At 40.1% G+C, this 21,324-nt stretch overlaps 1 protein-coding gene across 10 annotated transcripts in view; it reads left to right on the top strand.

Moving 5' to 3' along the window:
- The window catches only part of Cep112 (centrosomal protein 112), a 655,204-nt gene that overhangs the window by 514,001 nt on the left and 119,879 nt on the right, over positions 1-21,324 (top strand). For all 10 annotated transcript variants that reach the window (XR_015450293.1, XR_015450294.1, XM_087208582.1 and 7 more), the window contains one exon: positions 10,900-10,989. Coding sequence is in view for 7 of the 10 variants with exons in the window: in XM_087208582.1 (XP_087064708.1) it covers positions 10,900-10,989 (90 nt within the window). In the remaining 3 variants the exon portion in view is untranslated. Of the gene's footprint in view, positions 1-10,899; positions 10,990-21,324 lie in introns of those variants that run through there.

Genomic DNA, 21,324 nt, shown 5'->3' with positions numbered 1-21,324 from the left:
GACATTATTATAATGTTACATTATAGCATTATTATAATGCTAAAATGTTATGTTTCCCTAGATCTCAGATTTTCTCTGTAAAGCTTTATAATTGTCATCTGTTAATATTCTGCAGGAATTCAACTTCTAAGACAACCATGATTTGTAAGGAAGTAACAGTTTCCTGGTCATATTATATATTTCAAGGTGCTTGATATCTGCATAAGATCATAAAATTTAAGCCACTGCTCCCACTGCAATATTGGTATAACTGATCTCATGAGTGTTTGACAACTGAGGTTTGGAGACCACAGGTAGAAAGATAACCGGGTTAAGAGGACAGCCAGCATTTTGGCGTTGGCTCTCCAAGGTCAACAAGGACCCACACGAGGCAGCGTTTTCTAAAGGATCCTGCAATTCTGTTCAGTCACTCTTACCTCCTGAGCAGGGATATCGTTGGGCCCCAGAGGACAGGAGTCAAACAGTGTACAGTATGCTAAAAAGGAGGGTCGCCAGAGAGAGAGGTGTCTCCCATGCTTCCACAAGAACCCACATGGTCAAGCAAGGCTGTGACCCATCCTGACAGCTGACACTACAGAGGAGATGAGAGGCTCTGTACATGGTTCCAAAAGTAATGCCTGAGAAGACTCAGCTGACTGTGATATATAGGAAGAGGTTAATTTTTATTAACACAGGCCTCACTTTAACTTGATCTTAAACATCCAGCAGAAAAGCATAACCAAATCATATATAAAAATATCTGCGTGGTAATAAAGGCTGGATATAGAAAGGGGGCTCCAATCACTGACACCTGCTGGCAGTTTCCAGCACACCTGTGGATGGGTCTAGGAGCCAGCTGGTTACAATTGCTATTATAATCCCTTAAGAGCAGTGTCTGGATGTGGCTCCTTCCCCAATCTGCCTTTCCACTCTAGTGCTCATGCTTTGGTCATACATACTTTAATCTCTGGGTAAATTTTGTTTATTCTCACCTAGAGGCTGCCAAATGCTAACTAATCCTGCAGACAGAACCACCAATAAATGTGCCAGACTCCTTTTACCAGGATCCACTGGATCAACCTGAAGGGAGTTCATGACTGCTAAACCCCAACATGAATTCTGTCCAAGATCTCTTAGATTAGCCCTCTGGAGAAGGCCCTTGACTGTTATCTCCTCTGCATCAACCTCTCTCATCTCTAAGAATACAGATCTATTATTGCCCATTTCCCCAGCGGCAATTGGATAGCTGTCTCAGAGGGTGGAAATGTAAGGGTGGGGGCCTGTAGGCAGAGAAGAGAATAAAGACCCCATTGGGTTTTCTGGCTAATCCTGACTAGAAAGAGTTAAAACTTTACTAGAGAAGTTCCTTGGGGAGCAATTAAAAGGACAAGGGGAGAGAGAGAGAGAAGAAAATCAGATATAGAATCACCAGATAACATTAATGGCATGAGAACTTACATCAGATGATCAAAGAGACAGCTTATAGGCAGAGTATGGAGGAAGCCAGGTGCACAGAAGCCAAAATAGCCCCGCTTGGCTGTCGGGAAAGAGGAACCCTGCTCCACTGCTGGTGGGAGTGTAGACTGGTGCAAGCACTGTGGAAATCAGTATGGAGATACCTCAAAGAACTAGGACTGGAAGTCCCATTTGACCCCGCTATTCCCCTGCTGGGGATCTTCCCCAAAGAATTAAAAGAATCATACCACAGTGATATATGTGCATCCATGTTCATAGCAGCACAGTTTGTAATAGCTAAAACTTGGAAACAGCCCAAATGCCCATCAACTGGAGACTGGATAAAGAAAATGTGGTTTTTTTATAAAATGGAGTACTACTCAGCCGTTAAAAATGAGAAATTAGAGACATTTATAGCTAAGTGGATGCACACTGAGGCGATACTCTTAAGTGAAATAAATAGGACACACATGTATAAATACCAAATAGTTTCTCTGGTGTGAGAAACTGAAAGTGTAAATAAGGACTAAATGTATAATAGGTCATGTGAAATAGGAAGAAAAGGGACAAAGGGGAAGGAAGTGGGAAGGCTAGAGGAAAGGACAGAAGGGAATGGGATTAATATGAGAAAATGGAAAAATAGGAACAAAATCTTTGTAAATAGGGAGGACTGGAGGGGTTGAAGGGAGGGCTGGGCAAGGGTGAAAAATAAGAACCAAGAGAGACTATGTAAAGGTGCAAATTTCCAATGATGACTGTCATTATATTGTATACCTAAAATGTACCAATTATTAGAATGAATAATCGATAATACAAAATAGGAAGAAAAGGTCCAAAGGGGTAGGGGTAGTGGGAGGGGCAGGGGAAAGGAAAGAAGGGAAAGGAAAAAATGATGAGAAATGGAAAAAATGGAAATAAAGTCTTTGTAAATAGGGAAGGGTGGAGGGCGTGAAGGGAGGTCTAGGAAGGGGGAAAAAATAAGAACCAAGATGCATCATGTAAAGGTACAATTCCCAATGAGAAATGTAATTGTGTTGTATACCTACAATGTACCAATAAAAGAATTTAATACATTTAAAAAAAAAATAGCTCCGCCCCTTTCCTCCAGTAAAATACAATGGAGACAGAGAGGAGTACCTAACTTAACACTCTTATTTATTACATAGAACTATATAATCACATCTATGCACTCTAGGATCACTATATTGCTACACTGTATACACATATATTTCCTTAATCACTAACTCTAAGCTGCCTTTTGCTAGGACTCCTCCAAGCCCACCTATAAATCCCAGAGGTAAGGCCCTGACAGACACAGAGGAGCAGGAAGAAGTCAAAGCCCAACAACAGAAATGTGCATATTGGCAGTGGTGCCCAGGTTAGGGTCTTGTGGCCTGGGATCCATCCAAAGACAGCCCAGGGAGCCAATCAGTTTGTGTTATGTTCCAGTTATCCACCTAGGAGGAAGGGTCCCTAAAAATAATGAAAGAAGGCAAAGACAAGGGACTTGTGGGTATCCATATTTCCAGATCCCCTGCCCTCTCCAGAGCAGCTTGTTTCTGTCTTCTGCTTTTTTCTTCCTTACAAATAAAGTGTTTCCCTTTCTTAAAACTCTGCCCCACTAATTCATTATTAGTGATGAGTTTTTTTATCCTGGCTAGCTTCTCACCTCAGATGCAACATCAGTACGTGTCCTCAAGGAGTGTCTGGTCCAATGAGAAAAATAGAACTGCTTTGAGACCTATCAAAAAAGCTCCAAGGAATAGCTAATGTTCTCTGAGAGCTGGTGATGAGGTGGGAGGATAGCTCGTCTTGGGTTGCCAAGGCTGGAGGAGACAGAAGCAAAGACCCAGGGCATCTTCCCTGAACCTCTGAGCTCTACAGTACTTTCAGGGAAGGGGAGGCCCTGCTGGTAAGTTTGAGGATGAGGTTGGTTCTCCTCATTATCTCAGGTGAACAACTCAAGTGCTATCATCTCCACCCAGGACGGAAGTCCCCATGACATAGTGTTTAGCCTAGGTTAAGGTTTGTCCATAATCCGTGCTCTCTAACTTTCATGATTTAATAGGTGCAGCCCGTTTTTTCTTTAAACAACGTTTCTCTGTCATAGACCCCAACCCATTTGCTTGCATCCACTACATGAGGTCCTGTGGTGCCTTGACTGTTGGTCAGGTGGTGCCTAAGTCAGGTGGTACAATCAGGAACTGAGTGTGTGAATGACTGCTTTTCTCTTTTAAGCTCCCCTCAGGACCCTTGCCCTAATTACTGCGTCTCTGTCTTGTTACACTCCATAATCCTTCACTCCAAGTGAGCCTCCATGCCCAGACCATGGCCAATCCTGCTCCCAAAAGACCTTGTTCTTTCCAGTGCTCAGTGTCCTCCATTGTGGACTCAGAGGAAGGTGCCTCTGCTGGCTTTCTTCTGCCATTTTCAGGGAAGAAGTCACTTCCCTGCTTGTCCTTCCTCAGTAACTGCATGCAGTCACCCTGGTGCTGTCAAAGTGCTCCTGGTTCTGTCAGATCATATGATTTGTTCTGTAATCTTAGTACCGGGGCGGTGGGGGTGGTGGTGTCAGAGCACAAAGATGGCAAGGTCAAGTTCAGCCTCAGCTAGCTTTGAATGAATCTTTTTTCCTTTTCACCCAAATATGTGGCTTCCTTTGATTTGGTCAGAGACAAACAGACAAACCTGAACATCTGAGTATAAAAGGCCTGTAACACCGGGTGTCATACATGTCCCTCTTTCATGAGAACTGAAAGTGAGAAACTCTTCTCTCCGAGGCACTTGTCTCCATGTCTGTCACCTTATCACACCTGAAAGTTGCAAACATCCCAGGCACGTAATCAGGACAGCAGGGCCACACCCAGAGCCAAAAGAAACAACAAGAAAGCCCCTCATGCCTCTCCCCTTTCCCTGCTCTGATGCCCCACGTGGTGCGTCCCTCAAGCTGGTGGGAAGCTGTGCAGCTCACTTTTCTGTAAACACTCCAGGCACCTGGCAATGTAGGTCCTACAGAAGCTACTTCATGTCTGTGCCCATCACCATCATCTCCCTGTGGCACTGTGGCTTGAAACAGCCACAGGGTGAGGAAGGTGGAGACCAAGCCTAAAGTGGAGCTGAAGCTTAACCTCCAGTCATAGACTTTTCCCAAAGCTTCAAGATCTACGCCTTTGCTGACCCCAGTTTTACATTTACATAGGGCAAATCTTTAATTCACATTGCTGTTCCTTCCGTGTGGCTTAATCTAGTTCCTTTAAATAACGGAGCACTCTACCATTCCAGGTCCCACCTCCCAGATCACATGTAGACAAATCTACAGGAGAGAAAGGAAAGGAAAGGACCCATTTCCTCTCTGCCCTTCAACTCAGAGCAGGCCCAGAGAAGTGAGAGGAGTGTGCCCATAGAAAGGTCTTGTGATGAACTGTGTAACAGCCAGACATGAGCATTTTGCCAAGACTTGGCAACACAGAATAAGGCAGAACAAAAGTGCCACACACCTGAAATTTCAAGTCAGTGAGAACTGGATTGAAATTTTAAAAGGGAGAGATACAGTATAAAGTGTATAAGAGGAGGTGCCTCTGAAGTCAGTCTGCTAAGGAAGCGCTTCAGGGAACAGCTGATTTGGGAGAGGGTGACTTACACTACTGATGATTTTGTTTTGATTTGCAAGTGGATTCTTCCAAATTCCCATAACTGAGGTTTTGTTGAGGATTGGAAAGAGTTTAAAAATGTATTCCCTGGTGAGAACCTGGAGCACAGACATTCTGGGTTATGAGATGAAGGCAAATTTGCATGCTTGGCCAATTGGGAAGAGGGCAGCAAAGTAATAGCTGTCTGGTGCCCAGTGCAACTGACTAAGAATTCAGCCAGAGGCAAAGGCAAGACTCTCTAGAAAGACTACAGTCAGAGTAAAATACCAAGTCTGAAAGCCTTTCTCTGGTAAATGTCTTATACACTGGGAATATTATGATTATACTTTTTAATCATTGTAATATAATATTTCTTTTCCACTGAAGTATTCTTTTATTCAATAACTTTATAATGACTTTATAGTTGAAATAAAGTTTTCATTTATTCATTATTAAAAGGCATGTATCTGCTATCACTTTATGCTTGTTAATTAATTTGGAACCACAAGAAACTTTGTTGTTGTTGTTTTTTATAAAACTGTGCATAATTCCACACTAATGTGGTTTTGCAAGTTAGGGAATGGCTTACTCTGAATTATGTTTTCAAATTTTGTGAAAAACAGCATTAACTATTATACTCTTTTTTCCTTTCCCCCAAGCCAACAGAAAAGCCCTAGTTCCATCACAGGTGCCATGCAAGGGGCACATTAGCTACCAGGTCCTTTTCCTCAGCCCGGAAGAGTCCATCACATGTAAAACCTTTTACATTTTAATTTTCTCTATTACATTTACATTTTAAACAAACAGATTAAATTATCCTATAACCTTTTCCCCTTTAAAGAATGTGGTATACCCTCATTGTTCTTGTAGAGTTTATTGTGTCATTAACATTTTTTCTTCTGGGAAGCATCATTCTTTTTTCCGCACCAACACAAAGCACTCTGCAAGTCAGGAACAGGGAAGCTCTGCAGCAAGCTGACCCACATGCCATCTGAAGGCAGATGTAACTGAGAGAAGAGAATTGTCTTTGCATTAATGGTACAAGTAAACACACCTGAGCTAAGAAGTGAGGAATCATTTTGCAGAATAAACAGCTTAAGTGTTCAACTTGTGCTTTGTTTTATATTTCTGACATACTGTTAGACATTCTACTCTTCAAAGTTGCAATTGTGTGTGTATGGAAGGGAAGAGGTAATGTCAAATTTAATGTTTTTTTAAAAAAATAAAGAGGCCATAACTTAAAAGAAAGTTTCCCCAGGTTGTACTCATCAGATAGTTATGGTCATTTTTACAAAATCTTCATGTAATATTCTGTTGTTGGAACTCTAATAACATAATTATTCTATAATGTAAAACCAAGAAGAACTACCAATAATAAACCATCATTTTCCTTTCATGTAATATACTTTTTTGAAAGTAAAATATTATTTGATTACCTTTCAATTTTAAACTGATTTTTAAATAGATAATAAAAGCAGTTTCTAGACAAAACTGCTTTCTCTGATTAACCTTAAAAAGATCACATTTAACATTTTTAAACAGTAAATTTTAAGTGCTTTTTTGAAAAGCAAATGTAATTTGAATTCTATTTTGATAATATTGATAAAATGTGGTAGACTTAATAATCTCTCACTATGTGGAGTACAGAGAAAAGATCAGATCTGATTATGTTGCCCTGTCCTCTTTGAAAATAACTTTTAGCTAGATTTCCCTCATGCCAACTTTTCGGTTGCTTCCCACCTGTCAGATTCTTGCAGCTTTCTTTGTTTCCTCCTCCTCTGCCTGGTCTGAAATGTAGGCATCATCGTCTCATTTATCTTTCTTCCATGAGGAAGTGTCCCACGTGTACCTGTGTCTGGGAGCCCTGGGCCCTCTTCAGACCCACAGGCCACCATAGCAGAACACTCTAGGCTGGGAGCTGTAAACATCACGCTGTCACATCAGGCAATTCTGGAGACTGGGACTCCCAAGATCAAGGCACTGGCAGATTCCACGTCTGGTGAGGCCCTTATTCCTGGTCCAAGGATGGCTGTCTTTCACTGTGTCCTCACATAGTAGAAGAGGCAAGAGACATCTCTCAGGCCTCTTTTCTAAGGGCACTAATCCTATTCCTGAGGGCTCCCTGTCTTCCACAGCTACCGTATTATCACCTTGGGGTTAAGGATTTCAACCGCTGAATTGGGGGGATATAAAGATTCAAACCATCAAAATAGGTTCTGCTTCAAGTCCTATCAGCTCCTTTAACCCAACATGGCAAAAGCCGTACTTCCCCCACCGCTTCTGACTTGCCATGTACTGTTCTAGACTCTTCTCCAGTCACTCAGTGTCAAAGCCTCATGGTATCTTTGAGTCCCTCTTTTCCCCCAAATTCCCATTAGTTATTCTACCAACTCTGCACTTCTTCACATCCACTACCCTCACTCAAGGCCTTAATGTATTTGAACTTCACTTTTTGTAGCAGCCTCATTTCTTAACCCCTTGACTTCACTGCTCAGAATTAGTTCCTCAGAATTCAAGAGAAAAGCACAATAGGACATGAAGAGGACCAAATCCTGCTGGTTTTAGCATCTAGGAAGTAACAAGTGGCTCTGCTGAAGCTGAACTCAGGAGAGTGACCCCAGTGCTGGGAGAACCAGAGAGTACATGGGAAGCCAACTGAGTACTCTCAGGGTCTGCTTGTGAAGGGAGGGGAGAGGCACCAAGAGGTAGAGAACAGCTTTTTGTTTAAGGCAAGGGAAGTACACATCTCCTTTTTTTCTTTTTTCTTTTTTTTCTGTTGTCTGTAGGAGAAACCGGACAATATATTAATTATTGTCAGTAATAATTATTACTATATGTGTGTATATAAAATAGCCTCAGATATTTAGAAAATATATTTGTATATTCTGTATTTTAGAATGCATAATAACATTTAGATAAGTGTGCCATGTTAAGAACAGCCAGAAGCCCTGATGATTGAAGTCAGTGTCCTGGGGAAAAAGGTTAAGATATTTATGAGTTCCTTCCATAACCACGAATGCAGAGACACCTGTGCATCAGGCACTGAGTTGGATGGCACTAGGCTCGCAAAAATAACAGAAGCCAGCCCTGAGCTTCAGTTGTTCTGATCCTCACACAGACATGTAAATTAATTCTCTTCAATGCCAGGTGGACAAAAGCCCAGAGGAGTCTTAGCTGTGGCATAGGTCAAGGGGTTGACACTACTGAGCTGCGTAGGTGGGGTGGAGAGAAAAGAACAGAAACTAGGTACAGAGTGAGAAAGAGGCAGCATGGACTAGCCAGACATGTTCAGTCTGAAGTTAGAGAAATATTAAAATTTCAGTCCAGTCCCTTATTGCTGGCCATGTGGATGTGAGCAAGCTGCATATCTACATGGAGCCTGGTCTCTTCTCTAACATAAATGCAATTTATGCTGCACAGAAATGTAGTGAAAGTTAAAAATAAAATCCAGTCCATCTCCCACTGTTACTGGTAGTAACAACCACATCTGCACACCATGGCTTCTGCTATGCCCGTTGATAATGGTCCTTCTATGCCTTGCCGAGAAGATGGAGCTGCATCTCAGAGATACTGGAGAGCGGCTTAAGTGTTTCAGTAGGGGAATAACATGATTAGATTTACATTTAAGAAGATCACCCTGACAACAATGTAAGAATGGATTAGAGAACAGAAAAAAGCAGGAACAGAAAAACATGCATAAATAGTCTTTCCAATACAATCGTCATTACTCTCCCCACTCATATGACAAAGGAAGCTAAAATCCTACTTACTGGTAAAAATAAGTAAATAAAATCCTACTTATTGGTAGCATCCTGTATGCTACTCAATCAACAAGCATAGGATCAATTGCATTCATCTATTGGAAAGAGACCATGACAACAGAATTAAAGACACATGAAGAATTTAAGAGATTTTCAAGTTCCTTCTCAGGCCTGGTCAAATTGCAGATTTATAATCAGATTAAATATCAAAGAGACACTAGAGCACTTAAGATTATTCTCAAATCACCTTACCTTTTAAATTAAAAGTTCTTAGCCTGAGGTCTGTCTATGGATGAGCTTCAGGTTATCTATGAATTCCTGAAAATCAGAGGAAATATAAAAGCATATATTTTCTTCCCCTTTTGGGAAGTGACTGAATAGCTTTTATCAGATGCACTGAGAGATCTAGAACCCCTCAAAAGGTTAAGCACCATTTTCTCTGTATGAATACATAGGAGAGGCTGATCTGGCATTGAAAGAATTTTTAATGGATATTGACTTAGACAATCTGTCTAAACTCCAGGCTCTCCAGTGTCTCCACTTGGATATGAAATAGGCATTTCAAATTTAAATCCCAGGCTGAGCTCCAGCACTTCTTCCAGAACACCTGCCCCATCTTGCCACATGCCAAACACAGTCTTCAAGCTGCTCAGACCAAACGGCGGGGCTGTCTTCTCGAATGCTCTGCATTTACTCCCTCAGGGCTGTCATCTGTAGCTTCACTTGGAATCTGCTAGTTCCCACACCACCTGCTACCGCTATCACCCAATTTTCCATGACCTCTTTTCCTGTGGATTGCAGTGGATTGCCTCTATCTTGCCTCCCTGCATCTACCTGGCCCCATTTCAGTCTGCAACCAAAGCAGTAGCTGCTCACAGCCCTCCAAGAGCATCCCCATGTGCCTCAGAGTCAAATCTAAATTCCTTAACAGAACTGTGATGCTCTAAGTGGCCTGATGTGACTTGGGCCCTGCCGTCTCCCAGACTCCACCCCCTCTCTGCTCCCTCACCATATGAGCCTCTGTGGTTCCTCAAGGTGTTCACAAGTACAGCATCTGCTGCCTGTGGTACTCTTTCCTCTTTTTGGTTTTTCCTCAGGCCTTTTTTGGGCATCTTTTTAAAACTGCAGCAACTCTCCCTCTCCCCACTTCAGAATTTCCTCTTCACTACTTTATTTTTTTTCTGCACTTACCGTTGATTATGTTGTACCTACTGTTTACGTATTGCCTCCTCCCCTGAGTGTGGGAGATTTGTGTGTGCTATCTGTAGAGTACCTATTGCAAGCTTGACATAACACAGAAACCCAATAATATTGACTGTATAAATTTTATTTTGAGAATTTATTTGGCATCATTGCTGCTGTCTTCTCATATGTCCTGCTCACCCTTAAGTTTCCATTTATTATTTCCATAATTACATAAGATTATTTGAGTGGATCTTGTTCTTTTCTAGTTCACTTTTTACGTAGAATAGTAGTTGATCCAATAATAATTATTGATCTTTGTGGCTTCTAAGTTCCTCCATATTAACCCAAATTCTAATTCCAACAGCTGCTTGGTGACCAAAAGTTAATTTCTATCCACTTCTTACAGATTCTTCAAATTCCACACTGTTCTGTCTTAATTAGATTCATTTAAGTTTTCTGTAATTTAATAATTTTATAATTTTGAAAAACACCATGTTGGTCAGATATTATAATTCCTATTTGTCACAATGTGTTTCAGAGTATAAGTGTACCCTGCACATGTACTAGTAGGGCTGTTTCAATTAGAAATAGCTTTATGCTTTATTACATGGTTGTGGCTCTATTCTGGAAAAATAAAAGAATTCTAATATGAATTGATATCTGCTAATTTGTCTGTTTCATAAGTTTGAATTTTTTATATTAGATATTCCTAAGGCAGAAAGCATCTGGGTCTAACTCACAAAAGCCTAGATTTGTTTGCTTGAACTCTTTGAAACAACTGTAATAAACTGAAGATCTGAGGCCTTTTTAATGCTAGTTCATGTGGTAGAACTATTTTTCTCAAGAATGCTAATTTTTAATGTTACTGTGTTTATTTTGTACTCTTTCAGGTTTTACAAGATGAACTTGAAACCCGCTCTAATCAGGTGCGAAGTGCGGAGAAAAAATTACAACACAAAGAACTGGAGTCACAGGAGCAGGTATGCTCCCCTTTCCACTTTGACTTCTTGGTTTGTTTACCTCTGTAGGTCAAGGAGCTTATGTATTCCCTGTGTCCAGCTAGGATCCTTTGGCTACAAGTAACAGAACATCTTGCCATGGTTGGCATAAACAATAAAAGAACATACTACCTCACAGAACAAGAAGTCTGGAGGCAGGGCAGGCAGTGTCTCTGGCTCTGACACTCTAGTGGCTCTACCTCCTGTGCTGTCTTTGTTCTAAAAGCAGTGCCAAGATGGCTACCACAGTGCTAGGTATCCTGCCCAGATCTGTACTGACCAGAGGCAGAAAGGGATGGCCAATACCTCAGGTCCCTTCTGAAAAGTAAAGAAGTCTTTCCTAAAATCACCACACTCACCTCCTTTCACATCTCATTGGCCAGAGAAGGGCACATGCTCAGCTTGGCATGCCCAATCCCTGGCAAGAGAGTTTAGAGTACCAAAACTAACATAGGCCAATCAGTATCCTGCTGGTGATGGAGTTAAGAAAAGAAGAAAACCTGGAATAAATTAGAGGAGAAATGTATATAGGGAATGTAGCCAACAGCGTCTGCTATGTCATCATTTAAAAATAAATGGGCAAGGGCCGGATGTTTAGCTCAGTGGTTCTGCTGCCTGCCTTGCAAGCGTAAGGACCCGAGTTCGATCCCCAGTACCAAATAAATAAATAAATAAATAGGCAAGGCCAGCGATGTAGCTCAGTGGTGCTGTGCCTGCCTGGCATGCTCAAGGTCCTGAGTTTGATTCCCGGTACCAGAAAAAAAATAAATAAATAAAAATAAATGGGCATTATTTAACTTAGAGACATAAATCATACTTTCTTTTGAATTCAAATTTTCTCTCCTTTTTCTTCATTCTGTTAATAAAATAAATGTAACATAAACCAGAATAATCTGGCTGTAACAATAGTCAATGTTCTATTTTATTTTCACATGATAGGATTATTTTTACTCAGCTCTTCTGGTCATAATGAATTATACCAAGTGGTAATTTTTGACAATTTAAAGTAAAAAGTCAACAGTGTGTCGATAGAGAACATGTTTCTTAATGAAACCTTTTACAGGTGTCCCTTCCTCAGCCCTCAAGTGTAGCATCACTAACCTTCTTCTAAGTGCCACTGAGCTGTTATGTACAGAGCCCACCATAAGAGTTGCCAGATGTTTAGATTTTGGTTGTATTATAGTAAAACTCCGAACAGAAATATCAGATTAGGTCATTTTGACTTTTTAGGAAGAGTAAACACTGAAATATGGCTAGTAAGGAAGGTCTGAAATGTTCTTTCATATCTGGAGATGTTTACAAGCAAGTTCCCACGGAGGGGATTATACAAAATGGCAAAAGTCTGCCGGGTGTGGTATTCCATGCCTGTAATCCCAGAATTCTGGGAGGCTGAGGCACGAGGATTTCAAATTCGAGTTCATCCTGGGCAGTTTAATGACTTAGCAAGGCCCTGTCTCAAAATTTTAAAATTTTTGAAAGGGTTAGGGATGTAGCTCAGGGTGAAGACCTTGGGTTCTGTCCCCAAAACTGTAAAATGGTAGAAGTAAGACCAGATAGATCCTGAATGTTAATACTTAATGAATTATGCAGTTTACAAATATTTTTCACATTCTATAGCTTTATATTTTGATTCTTTTAACAGCCTTACAGACCAAAAGCTTTTAATTTTGATGAAACTCAGTTTGTCTGTTTTTCCTTTTATGGATCATACTCTTGGTATCAAATCAAAGAACTTTTTGCTTTACATTACATTCTAAATTTTCTCCTTTTTTCTAAGTTTTATAGTTTTATGATTTACACTTAAGTATATGATCCATTTTTAGTTAATTTTTATATAAAGATGTGAGACTTAGAATAAACTTACTAATTGACTTCACATCCTGTAATTCCTTCCTACTCTGTAATATATACCTTATATAATATGTCTCACACACATATATAATTTGCATACACATATATGCATATATACAATATAATGGTGGTATCACCCAGTCAATAATAGCGAAGTAGAAATACTGGGTGAAAAAAACTAATAAGTCTGCTTCATCAAATGCCTACAAGATGACAAACACTATACAAGAAATGTTACACGTATTAGTTCATTGAATCCTCGCAACAGTCATGCAAGGTTAGTACTGAGCCCCAGAGTGGTTACATAACTCATCCAAGACCACACAGCTAGTAAGTAGTAGAGATATATCAGACCCAAGTTTATCTGAATTCCAAACCTTTACTCCTTTCATGACAATTTGAAGTTATATTTCTCGTTAATAAAACAAATTTGTGGCAGTAATAGGGCAAGTGAGCTTATTAAGGATGACAGGATGACAGGAAAACAAACACTGTTACAAATGCCTGCCTGGTATAGCAGCAAATGCTGTTGACCTTCCACAGGCAGAAAAGCAAGGACCAGAGGAAATGAACGCACAGCGGATTTGGCCCCAGATGAAAACATCTCCTCAAACAGGAGTGTGGTGTTTTGTGGGTCAAAGCAGCACAGGTTTCGTTATCACTAAAGTTCAGCTGAGCTCCATTCTCTGTCGAGGACACTTGTGACTAAAAGAAGAGAAAAAGCTTCTTAAAAGCGGGAAATGGTGCTCCCTCGAGGACTGGGGCTTCTCCTGTTTGTGGTAAAATATGACTTAAGGTAAAACTTTGTTGACATCACTTTAATTCATGGCAAGACATCACACAGAAAATTCCATAATATATTGAGAGTAGGGAAATTAAGAAATCCCAAATGAACAATAGGGAAGGATTCAGGAACTACTTTCAGTCTTTTTTTGTTGACTTCTTTTTGATCATCAAAGTTGCTTTCATCTTTGTAGTGACAATAGCTTTTTAGAATATTTCTCACTCTAATTCCTGATATCTCCTATTAGGCTACAGTTTACCAAAGAAATTTCAGGAAATACCCATGGGTAAAGCTGAATATTTCATAATCTTTGCAACCATGAGCTGTTGGGTTCTTTCCCCAAAATCCTAGGGTATAGCTAGAAAAAATGCCAGTTCTTTCAACAAAACTGAGTAGCAAATAATAAACTCCTAATAAGTACTATCTTTAATTTAATTTATTTTATCTAAATTTGACCTACATTTCCCTTTCAGTTTGTGATACTAAAAGAAGTAGTCAAAAATAATTAGAATTATTGTCATCAGCTTTATTTCTATTGTAGTACTAGAGATTGAATATGAGTTCTTGCACAAGATAGACAAGCACCATACCACTAAGCTATAACCCTGGCCCTTTTAAGTTTTTATTTTGATACTAGGGCTTACTATGTTGCCCAGGGTGGCCTCAAACTTGATCCTGCTGCCTCAGCCTCCTGAATACCTTGGATTATGGGCATGCATCACTGTATCCAGCCTGTCATGGGCACTTTTTAGGGCCTGCTTATATGTGAACTTACTGATATCTAAAATGCTGACATTTCTGTATTATTACTTTCTTTTTTGTCGTCTGTCAAAGCAGCTGCAGTAACAGTAGCTAGCCTCACATCAGCCAATTAAACAACTGAAATGTGGGCAAAACAGTTACTCAGAACTTTCTTCTCTTTGTTTTCAACCAAATATTATTATCCTGATACTAGTTGCATTAAGAATCAAAATTGAAACTGGCAGAATTACAAAGAACAATTTCCTGGGCTGCTTTTTTTAACTTGCTGGTTTAAAAAAGTTTGAACTGTTTCTGGTTTTCATTTAGGAAAAATTCCTGTGTTTTGATTCTACAAAAACAAAAAATGAATGAGGCATTTTAAAAGTTATGTTTTTAATTAAAAACAAAAGGCTGCTTCTCGTCAGGTCTTGATGGGTGGTATCCCTGCTGCCCACCACTTGCCTCCATGCCATCACTCTCCTCTGTCTGCTCCTCTTGGCAGATCAGCAAGCAGAGTCCCCAGAGAAGGTGTGTCCGTCAGTGTGTCCAGAGGGAGCTCTGATCCTTACACACATTCACAAGGAGGCAGAATTCCAACGTACTAGCTTTCTAAGTTAGTCTCCCAAAACTCTGATCTTTCCTTTCATCCATAAATTGTGATTAAAATCACCATTTTTTTATCCATACCAGAAGTTAATAATTTCTAATTCCAGATAGGATCTAAGCAAGAATCCCATAATTTTAGCAAAGGACAGGAGATCCAAACTCTGATCAAACTTCCTCTTTGTGTAAGGAAACTGAGCTTCCAGGAAAGGATGTGACCTCTTTGACATACAGCACATTAGTGACACACCCAGGTAGCACTGTACATGTTCCACTCCCTCCCAGGATGTTATTTTCCATTATGCTAAACATGTTGTAAACTAGATAGATGGTGCCAGGCATGGTGGTGCATGCCTGTAATCCCAGCACTCAGGAGGCTGAGGCAGGAAGATCCCCACCAAGGTCAAGGCCAGCCTGGACTACATAGCAAGACCCTGTCACCAAAAACAATAACAAAAATAGATAGTATGCACCACTCATGTTTAGGTTTAGATCAAAATGTTATGGGTATAACTAAAATAACTAAAATTCACTTTGGAGAGCCAACAATGTTTTATTGTTCACAAGAAGACTAGATAATTTGGTCTGAAAAATTATAGAAAAGACAAAGAAGAAATAATATTTATTTTGTATTCTTAATACTGTGTAAAGCATGTATTTATCACAAAGATGATCAACAATGCCAGATTCTAACCTAATATAATGTGGATATTAACATGCATATATGTTAGACATTTTTCTCATCCCTGTAGCCAAATAGCCAACGTCAATCAGCTTAAAAAGGTTGATTTTGGCTCACAGGTTCAGTCCATGATTACCTGGCTCCAAGGCTCAAGTATCACATTGGAAGGGCCTGGCAGAGGAAAGGTGCTCATCTCCCAGCAGTCAGGAAGCAGAAAGGCAGAGAGGAAGGGTTAGGGAGAAGATAGTCCTTTCAAAGTCATGCCCATCAGAACCTACTTCCTCCAAGCCCTCCTTCCCTGATCATCCATCTAATGAACTCATCATGAATGGGTTAAGTCATCAATGAGGTTAAGTGTGCTCAGGATCCAGTCAGTTACCACTGCTTCAAAATGACCACCCTAAATTTTGGAAATATGAATAGCTTTTATATTGTTTTGATTTCCTGTTGATCTGCCATGGCTAAGGACAGTGCATTAAGCCCGGCGTGGTTGTGCATACTTATAATCCCAGCTACTCTGGAGGCTGAGGCCAGCCTGGGCAATTTAGCAAGACCCTGTCTCAAAATTAAAAAAAAAAAAAAAAAAAAGGTCTAGGGGTGTAGCTCAGTGGTAGAGCCTTACTGAGCACATGCCAGGCCATGTGTGCATGCTGTTTCATTAAAACCCCATGGTCTTTATAGAAACATTGTTGTCTTTTAACTTTCTTCATGTTTGATGACATTGGTTACTCAATTTCTCAGTTAAATAATTTATTATTTAAAATGAATTAGTGAAAAAAGTTCTTAAAGATCTCCTAATAAAAAACTTATAGTGCTAAACATTTCATGGGAGACTCAATACTTTTTTACTAAATATTTTATTCTTTGGCAAACATATTGTACTAGACAGTGCTAGGTACCGAGAAAAAACAATAGCTGTACCAGTTATAGCTTCTCCCTTCAAGAAGTTCACAGTACAGCAGAGCAGATGAGGGCAGTATAACATGTAGACTCCAGGCACAGATTTAAAGGCAGTTATTTTTCTTCCAAATGGCCCAGAGGCTCAGAGTCACCAGATACGAAAAGAGCACAAGCTTTGGTGCCGTCCTCCACCTTCCCAGACCCTGTTGGGGGGAAGTGGGGCAAGGGGATGTTGAGGATGTGGCTGGGGTCCTACCACCCCAGGCCTGGCCTGGCCTGGGCTGAATTGTTTCAAGAGCCTGAGGCACTTGAGGCCAGGTCCTTCCCAGATGGTCAAAGATGGTCAGCACTTTTGCAGCCTTTCTTGGGAAGCTCATGGGCTCCCACCTCCTTGGGCTGTCTGGGGGCGGGGGCTTCTGGTTTTGTGACAAGTACTTTTTGCAGCCATCTTTTTAGTTCTGAGTCTTGTCTGCTGTATCCAGCCATTAAAGGTCTGAGCTCTGTAGGCACAAGTAACCGTGAATTATTCTACACTATATAGCTAAAAGCCAGTCACACTTTAACATTTCAATCACAGTTTAAGGCCTGAGAACATCAGTTAATTCAGGAGATAATCTAGTGACCAAAGCCAGTCTCAGTGGTCATTGTGTGTTTATGAATTGAGGTTGGAGTGGAGGTTGTCTCAGAGACCCCTATCCAAAAGCAGGGAGAGGAAATGAGAGGATTCAAGAATTAGCATGATCCAGTGGGAAAAGCACTGCTGGTTCTAAATCCACCCTTGTCCCTGCTGATCACATGATTTGAGGGAAGTCACTTAACCTTTCTAGGTATTAGATTCCTAATCAGTAAAATGTTAATAATAATATCTTCCCAAAGGGCTCTTGTGAACATCAAAAAACATACTATGAGTAAAAATTGTGCAAAAACTCTAAAGCATGCAGCTGCAGTGCAATTATAGTTGTTCATGGCAGAGGAGACCTCTGAGCTAGGCAGTAAGAGGAAGAACATTCCAGTTAGGAAACAGAATGAAGGGCCGTGACGCAGAACTTGCTCAGAAGTGCTCAGGGAGTATTTAGTAATGTCTTGGCCAAAGGGTAATATTAGTAAAAAGGAAAACAAAACTTAAAAAGTTAGCTTCATTCATTTTGTCCATTTAAAAACATGCTTTGTTACTGAGTACCTACTAAGCACTGTGGTATGTAATAGGACAATTGGTGGCCAGTGTTAAGTAGCTAAGAAGTTTAATCATTCTTCCTAAAACAGTTGTCATTAATTGAAGACAACTTACTTTACTGGTATTTCATGGTTGGGGCTACGCTCTACAGAGATTAATCAGCTAGTAAACAAGAGTTGTTGAGACCCATTCAGAGGTTATAGCACTAAAATTTACATCACTAGTCACAAAAGAAATATGGAAGGCTTAAACTGGATGTCATAAGAGTAGGAAGAAAAGGGGTAAATGTGAAGACTCACTTGAAAGGAAAAAAAAATCACTGAACACAGAGATGTGAAGGGCAAAAGAAAGTATTATCAAAATACTTATCAAAAATAGTACTAGAGGGGCCGGGGATTTAGCTCTGGTGCTGCTGCCTGCCTCTCAAGTGCAAGATCCCAAGTTCAATCCCCGGTACCAAAAAAAAAAAAAAATAATAATAATAATAATAATAATAATAAATGTTTGAATTGCTAATCTGGTGTATAGTGGATGCCTGTATTACTATTTCTTGGATGTCTCAGCTAGGATGCTATTAGGACACTCATTTGGAGAGATATAGTTGAAAATCTGAACCTAAACTTAAGGAAGAGGCCTATCAGAAGCCGACAGTGGTGACAGTGAACAGCAGAAGGACAGAGGAAGGGGCATTGGCCAGGGCCAGTTCCAAGGGCCAGGGAAGATACAAAGAGGATTTAAAAGTAGTAGGCTAGAAGATAAGAGCAGAGCCGGGAGAATTTACTGTCATGAAAACCAGAGGGTTCTCCATGACTTTATGCTCTTTAAGATAAGGAATCTGTCATCTTTGTGGTATCCACCAGCACATGGAGAGTTGAGTTGTTTTCTAAAGGCTTTGTTGTCTTGAGCTCAGTCCTCAATGACCCTACCCAAACCCACCCCTCTGTCATGTGCTTTTATAGCACTTTCTTGGCCCTTCCTTGGTTTTCCTACCAGACTGCCTCAGGAAATGGTGTATGCTGAGGTGGGACCCTGAGCTAGGACTGTGTAGCATTTATGTTTGTGTCTCAACATTTAGCCTAATAAATGCCCCTTATGCTTCTCAGTGAGTTGATGGGAAGTAAAAAGGAGAGATGGATGGGAGGAGGAAGGGGGAAGGAGGGGAGATTAATATCATCACGTGCTATAGGAAGTTGGAGGATGAAAGTTCCCAAAAGCCATTCGAAAAGCCACTGAACTTGGGTAATGATTACAGGCCTTTGGTATTTAGCCTCCTACACATAGTCTAAGTGGCTTTTTCTAAGCTATTCTTGTCTAGACATTCATAAAAATAGATACTAGAGATAGTCTGTTATCATTTTCATCTGGCAGGATCATTCACAGCTTCTCATGGCTTCTCAGTGGCCCATAGCTTCCCATACCTTATAACACCAAAAGGGTTTGTAGGCCAGGGAAAGCTACAAGAAGGCAAGTACCAGAACCCTGCCCACGCAGTCCACCTTTGTGCCCACCTCTGCAACAGCAGACTTTCCTTCCAAGTCTCTCTTGCAAGATACCCTCAAAAACCCAAAGCAGAAAAGACACTAGAAAGATCCTTTATTTTTTCTACAGATAAACTGAGCATTCTGTTGATTCTTTTCCAGCTTCCTTGGTTCTAAGAATAAAATTTAGTCTTTTTTTAGTATAAGTAGCATTTGGGTAATGTTGGACATATCCCAGAAATACCTTAGCTCCTGTTTATTACAGCTACTATCATTTGTACTCCCAAAGAGTTTATTTGCCTCCCACATTACCCAGTGATCAGGGAGTAACATGGATATTAGGAGAACCAAAATCAATATATTTAAAGCTTTCATTGGATACCACTGCGTATCTTTAAACCACCTCAGTCATCATCAAGGGTAACCAACAAATCTATGGAGTCACAGGCTGCCTTAAAGAAGGTGATGCTGTAGAGACAGAAAATCAATTAAGCAATAATCGTGACAATTGTTAAAAGGAAGAATTGGTCTTCTACGGATTTCCAAGCCTTTAATTTCCATTTTCCATAATGGGTTTTAAAACTTCACAGTCTTGGCTGCTGTGGGCTAACTCATCTGCAATGAAATCTATTTAAAAGTACTAACAACTTAAAACTGTGTTTTATCCCTAAGCACATTATGAAAACAGGAATAATAATTGCAACAGAAATATAATTCAAAGACTTTTATTGACTTTTCATGTTTAATGGTTATTATTCTGGCTTGTTTCACGCAATTTTAATAACCGCAGTTTATTTACAAACTTCAGACTAATTCTTTTGTTCCTATGCCAACAAAATACATTTGTTCCCGGACAGCTGGTATGATGTATCATTCTAAGTCTTGAGTTGTTACGAGGGATAGAACCACATTTAATTTTGGCCACATCTTATTTTCAATGAGAGTTTGAAAACTTGCCTCTGTTTTCTGAAAAAGACACTTGAACTACAATGTCAGGGACAATATATTTTTATTAAAATACATATCTCATGAACATGTTCCTTTTAAATCAGTCTCGTAGATTTTAGTGGCAAAGCAAGTCAAGCATTTGTTCCCAAAACTCTCACTAAAAATTCTACACAATGGTCACACTATTTTTAAGGAAAACTAAAAGCACTCATCTGATGTGAATGTGCTCTGCCTTTCATCACTGCTTTCCTGAGATTCCCTTTGTTTTTAAATTCACTGGCTGGCTTGTGCTGGGGAGGAGAGAGGAGGTGGGATCCCTGATGTGCTTGTTGGATGTTTTTAATCCTGTGCTTTGCTGACATATCAAATCCAAGTGTCAGCAAAGCACCCACTGCATCATTGCAGCTGTTTTTCCATAAAGCATTTTCTACATTGTTGAAGTAGCTCTCCATCCTCGTAGTGAACACTGGGGGACAGTGAAAACTGGGGGAGGGCCCTGGGATTACCTAGGGCTGAACCAGTTCAAAGCCAAGCTGTTCCTGCCCAGGGGTTGCGTCTCCTCTTTTAGTTCTCTAATGAAGTAATATGGCAATATATTTTTACGTCTTTTGGTTTAATTTTTAAAGATTGTTTGAGCTTTAATATTAGCCTTTGTTGTTGTTGTTCTGGGGATTGAACCCAAGGTCTTCACACTGAGTTGTAGCTCCAGCCCTTTATTTTCAGACAGGGTCTTCCTAAATCCCTAAATTGCCCAGTCTGGCCTCAGACTTGTGATCCTGTTGCCTCAGCTTCCCAAAGAACCGGGATAACAGGAGTGTGCCACCACACCTGGCTATGTAATTTTTTTTTTAATTATTTTTATAATTGGGTGATTTTTAATCCCCAAATGGTTTAAATCAGATGATTTACTCCAAACCAGTAAATTATGAAGGCTTTTACAAAATAAAGCCAAAACAAAAACTTTAATATACCAATAAAATTAACAACAACAATAGCAAAAAAGAAACAAAAACTTTAAACCAAGTTGCGTTCTCTACCACCTTTTTAAATTGATGAGCAAGATGAATTATCAAGCATTAACCTGGGTAATCAAATAAAGTCTCCCAGGAAGATGAAAAGGAAAGTATCTCCCTGAGCAGTATTCTATAAAGGCTTA

This window comes from Heterocephalus glaber, unplaced genomic scaffold (genome assembly GCF_053883595.1).
Source record: "Heterocephalus glaber isolate CG9 unplaced genomic scaffold, H.glaber_assembly_v1.0 deba00000937, whole genome shotgun sequence".
In the NCBI taxonomy this organism is placed as follows: Eukaryota; Metazoa; Chordata; class Mammalia; order Rodentia; family Bathyergidae; genus Heterocephalus; species Heterocephalus glaber.
The sequence above is the reverse complement of the archived record's forward strand: the minus strand, read 5'-3'. Positions and strand labels throughout refer to the sequence as shown.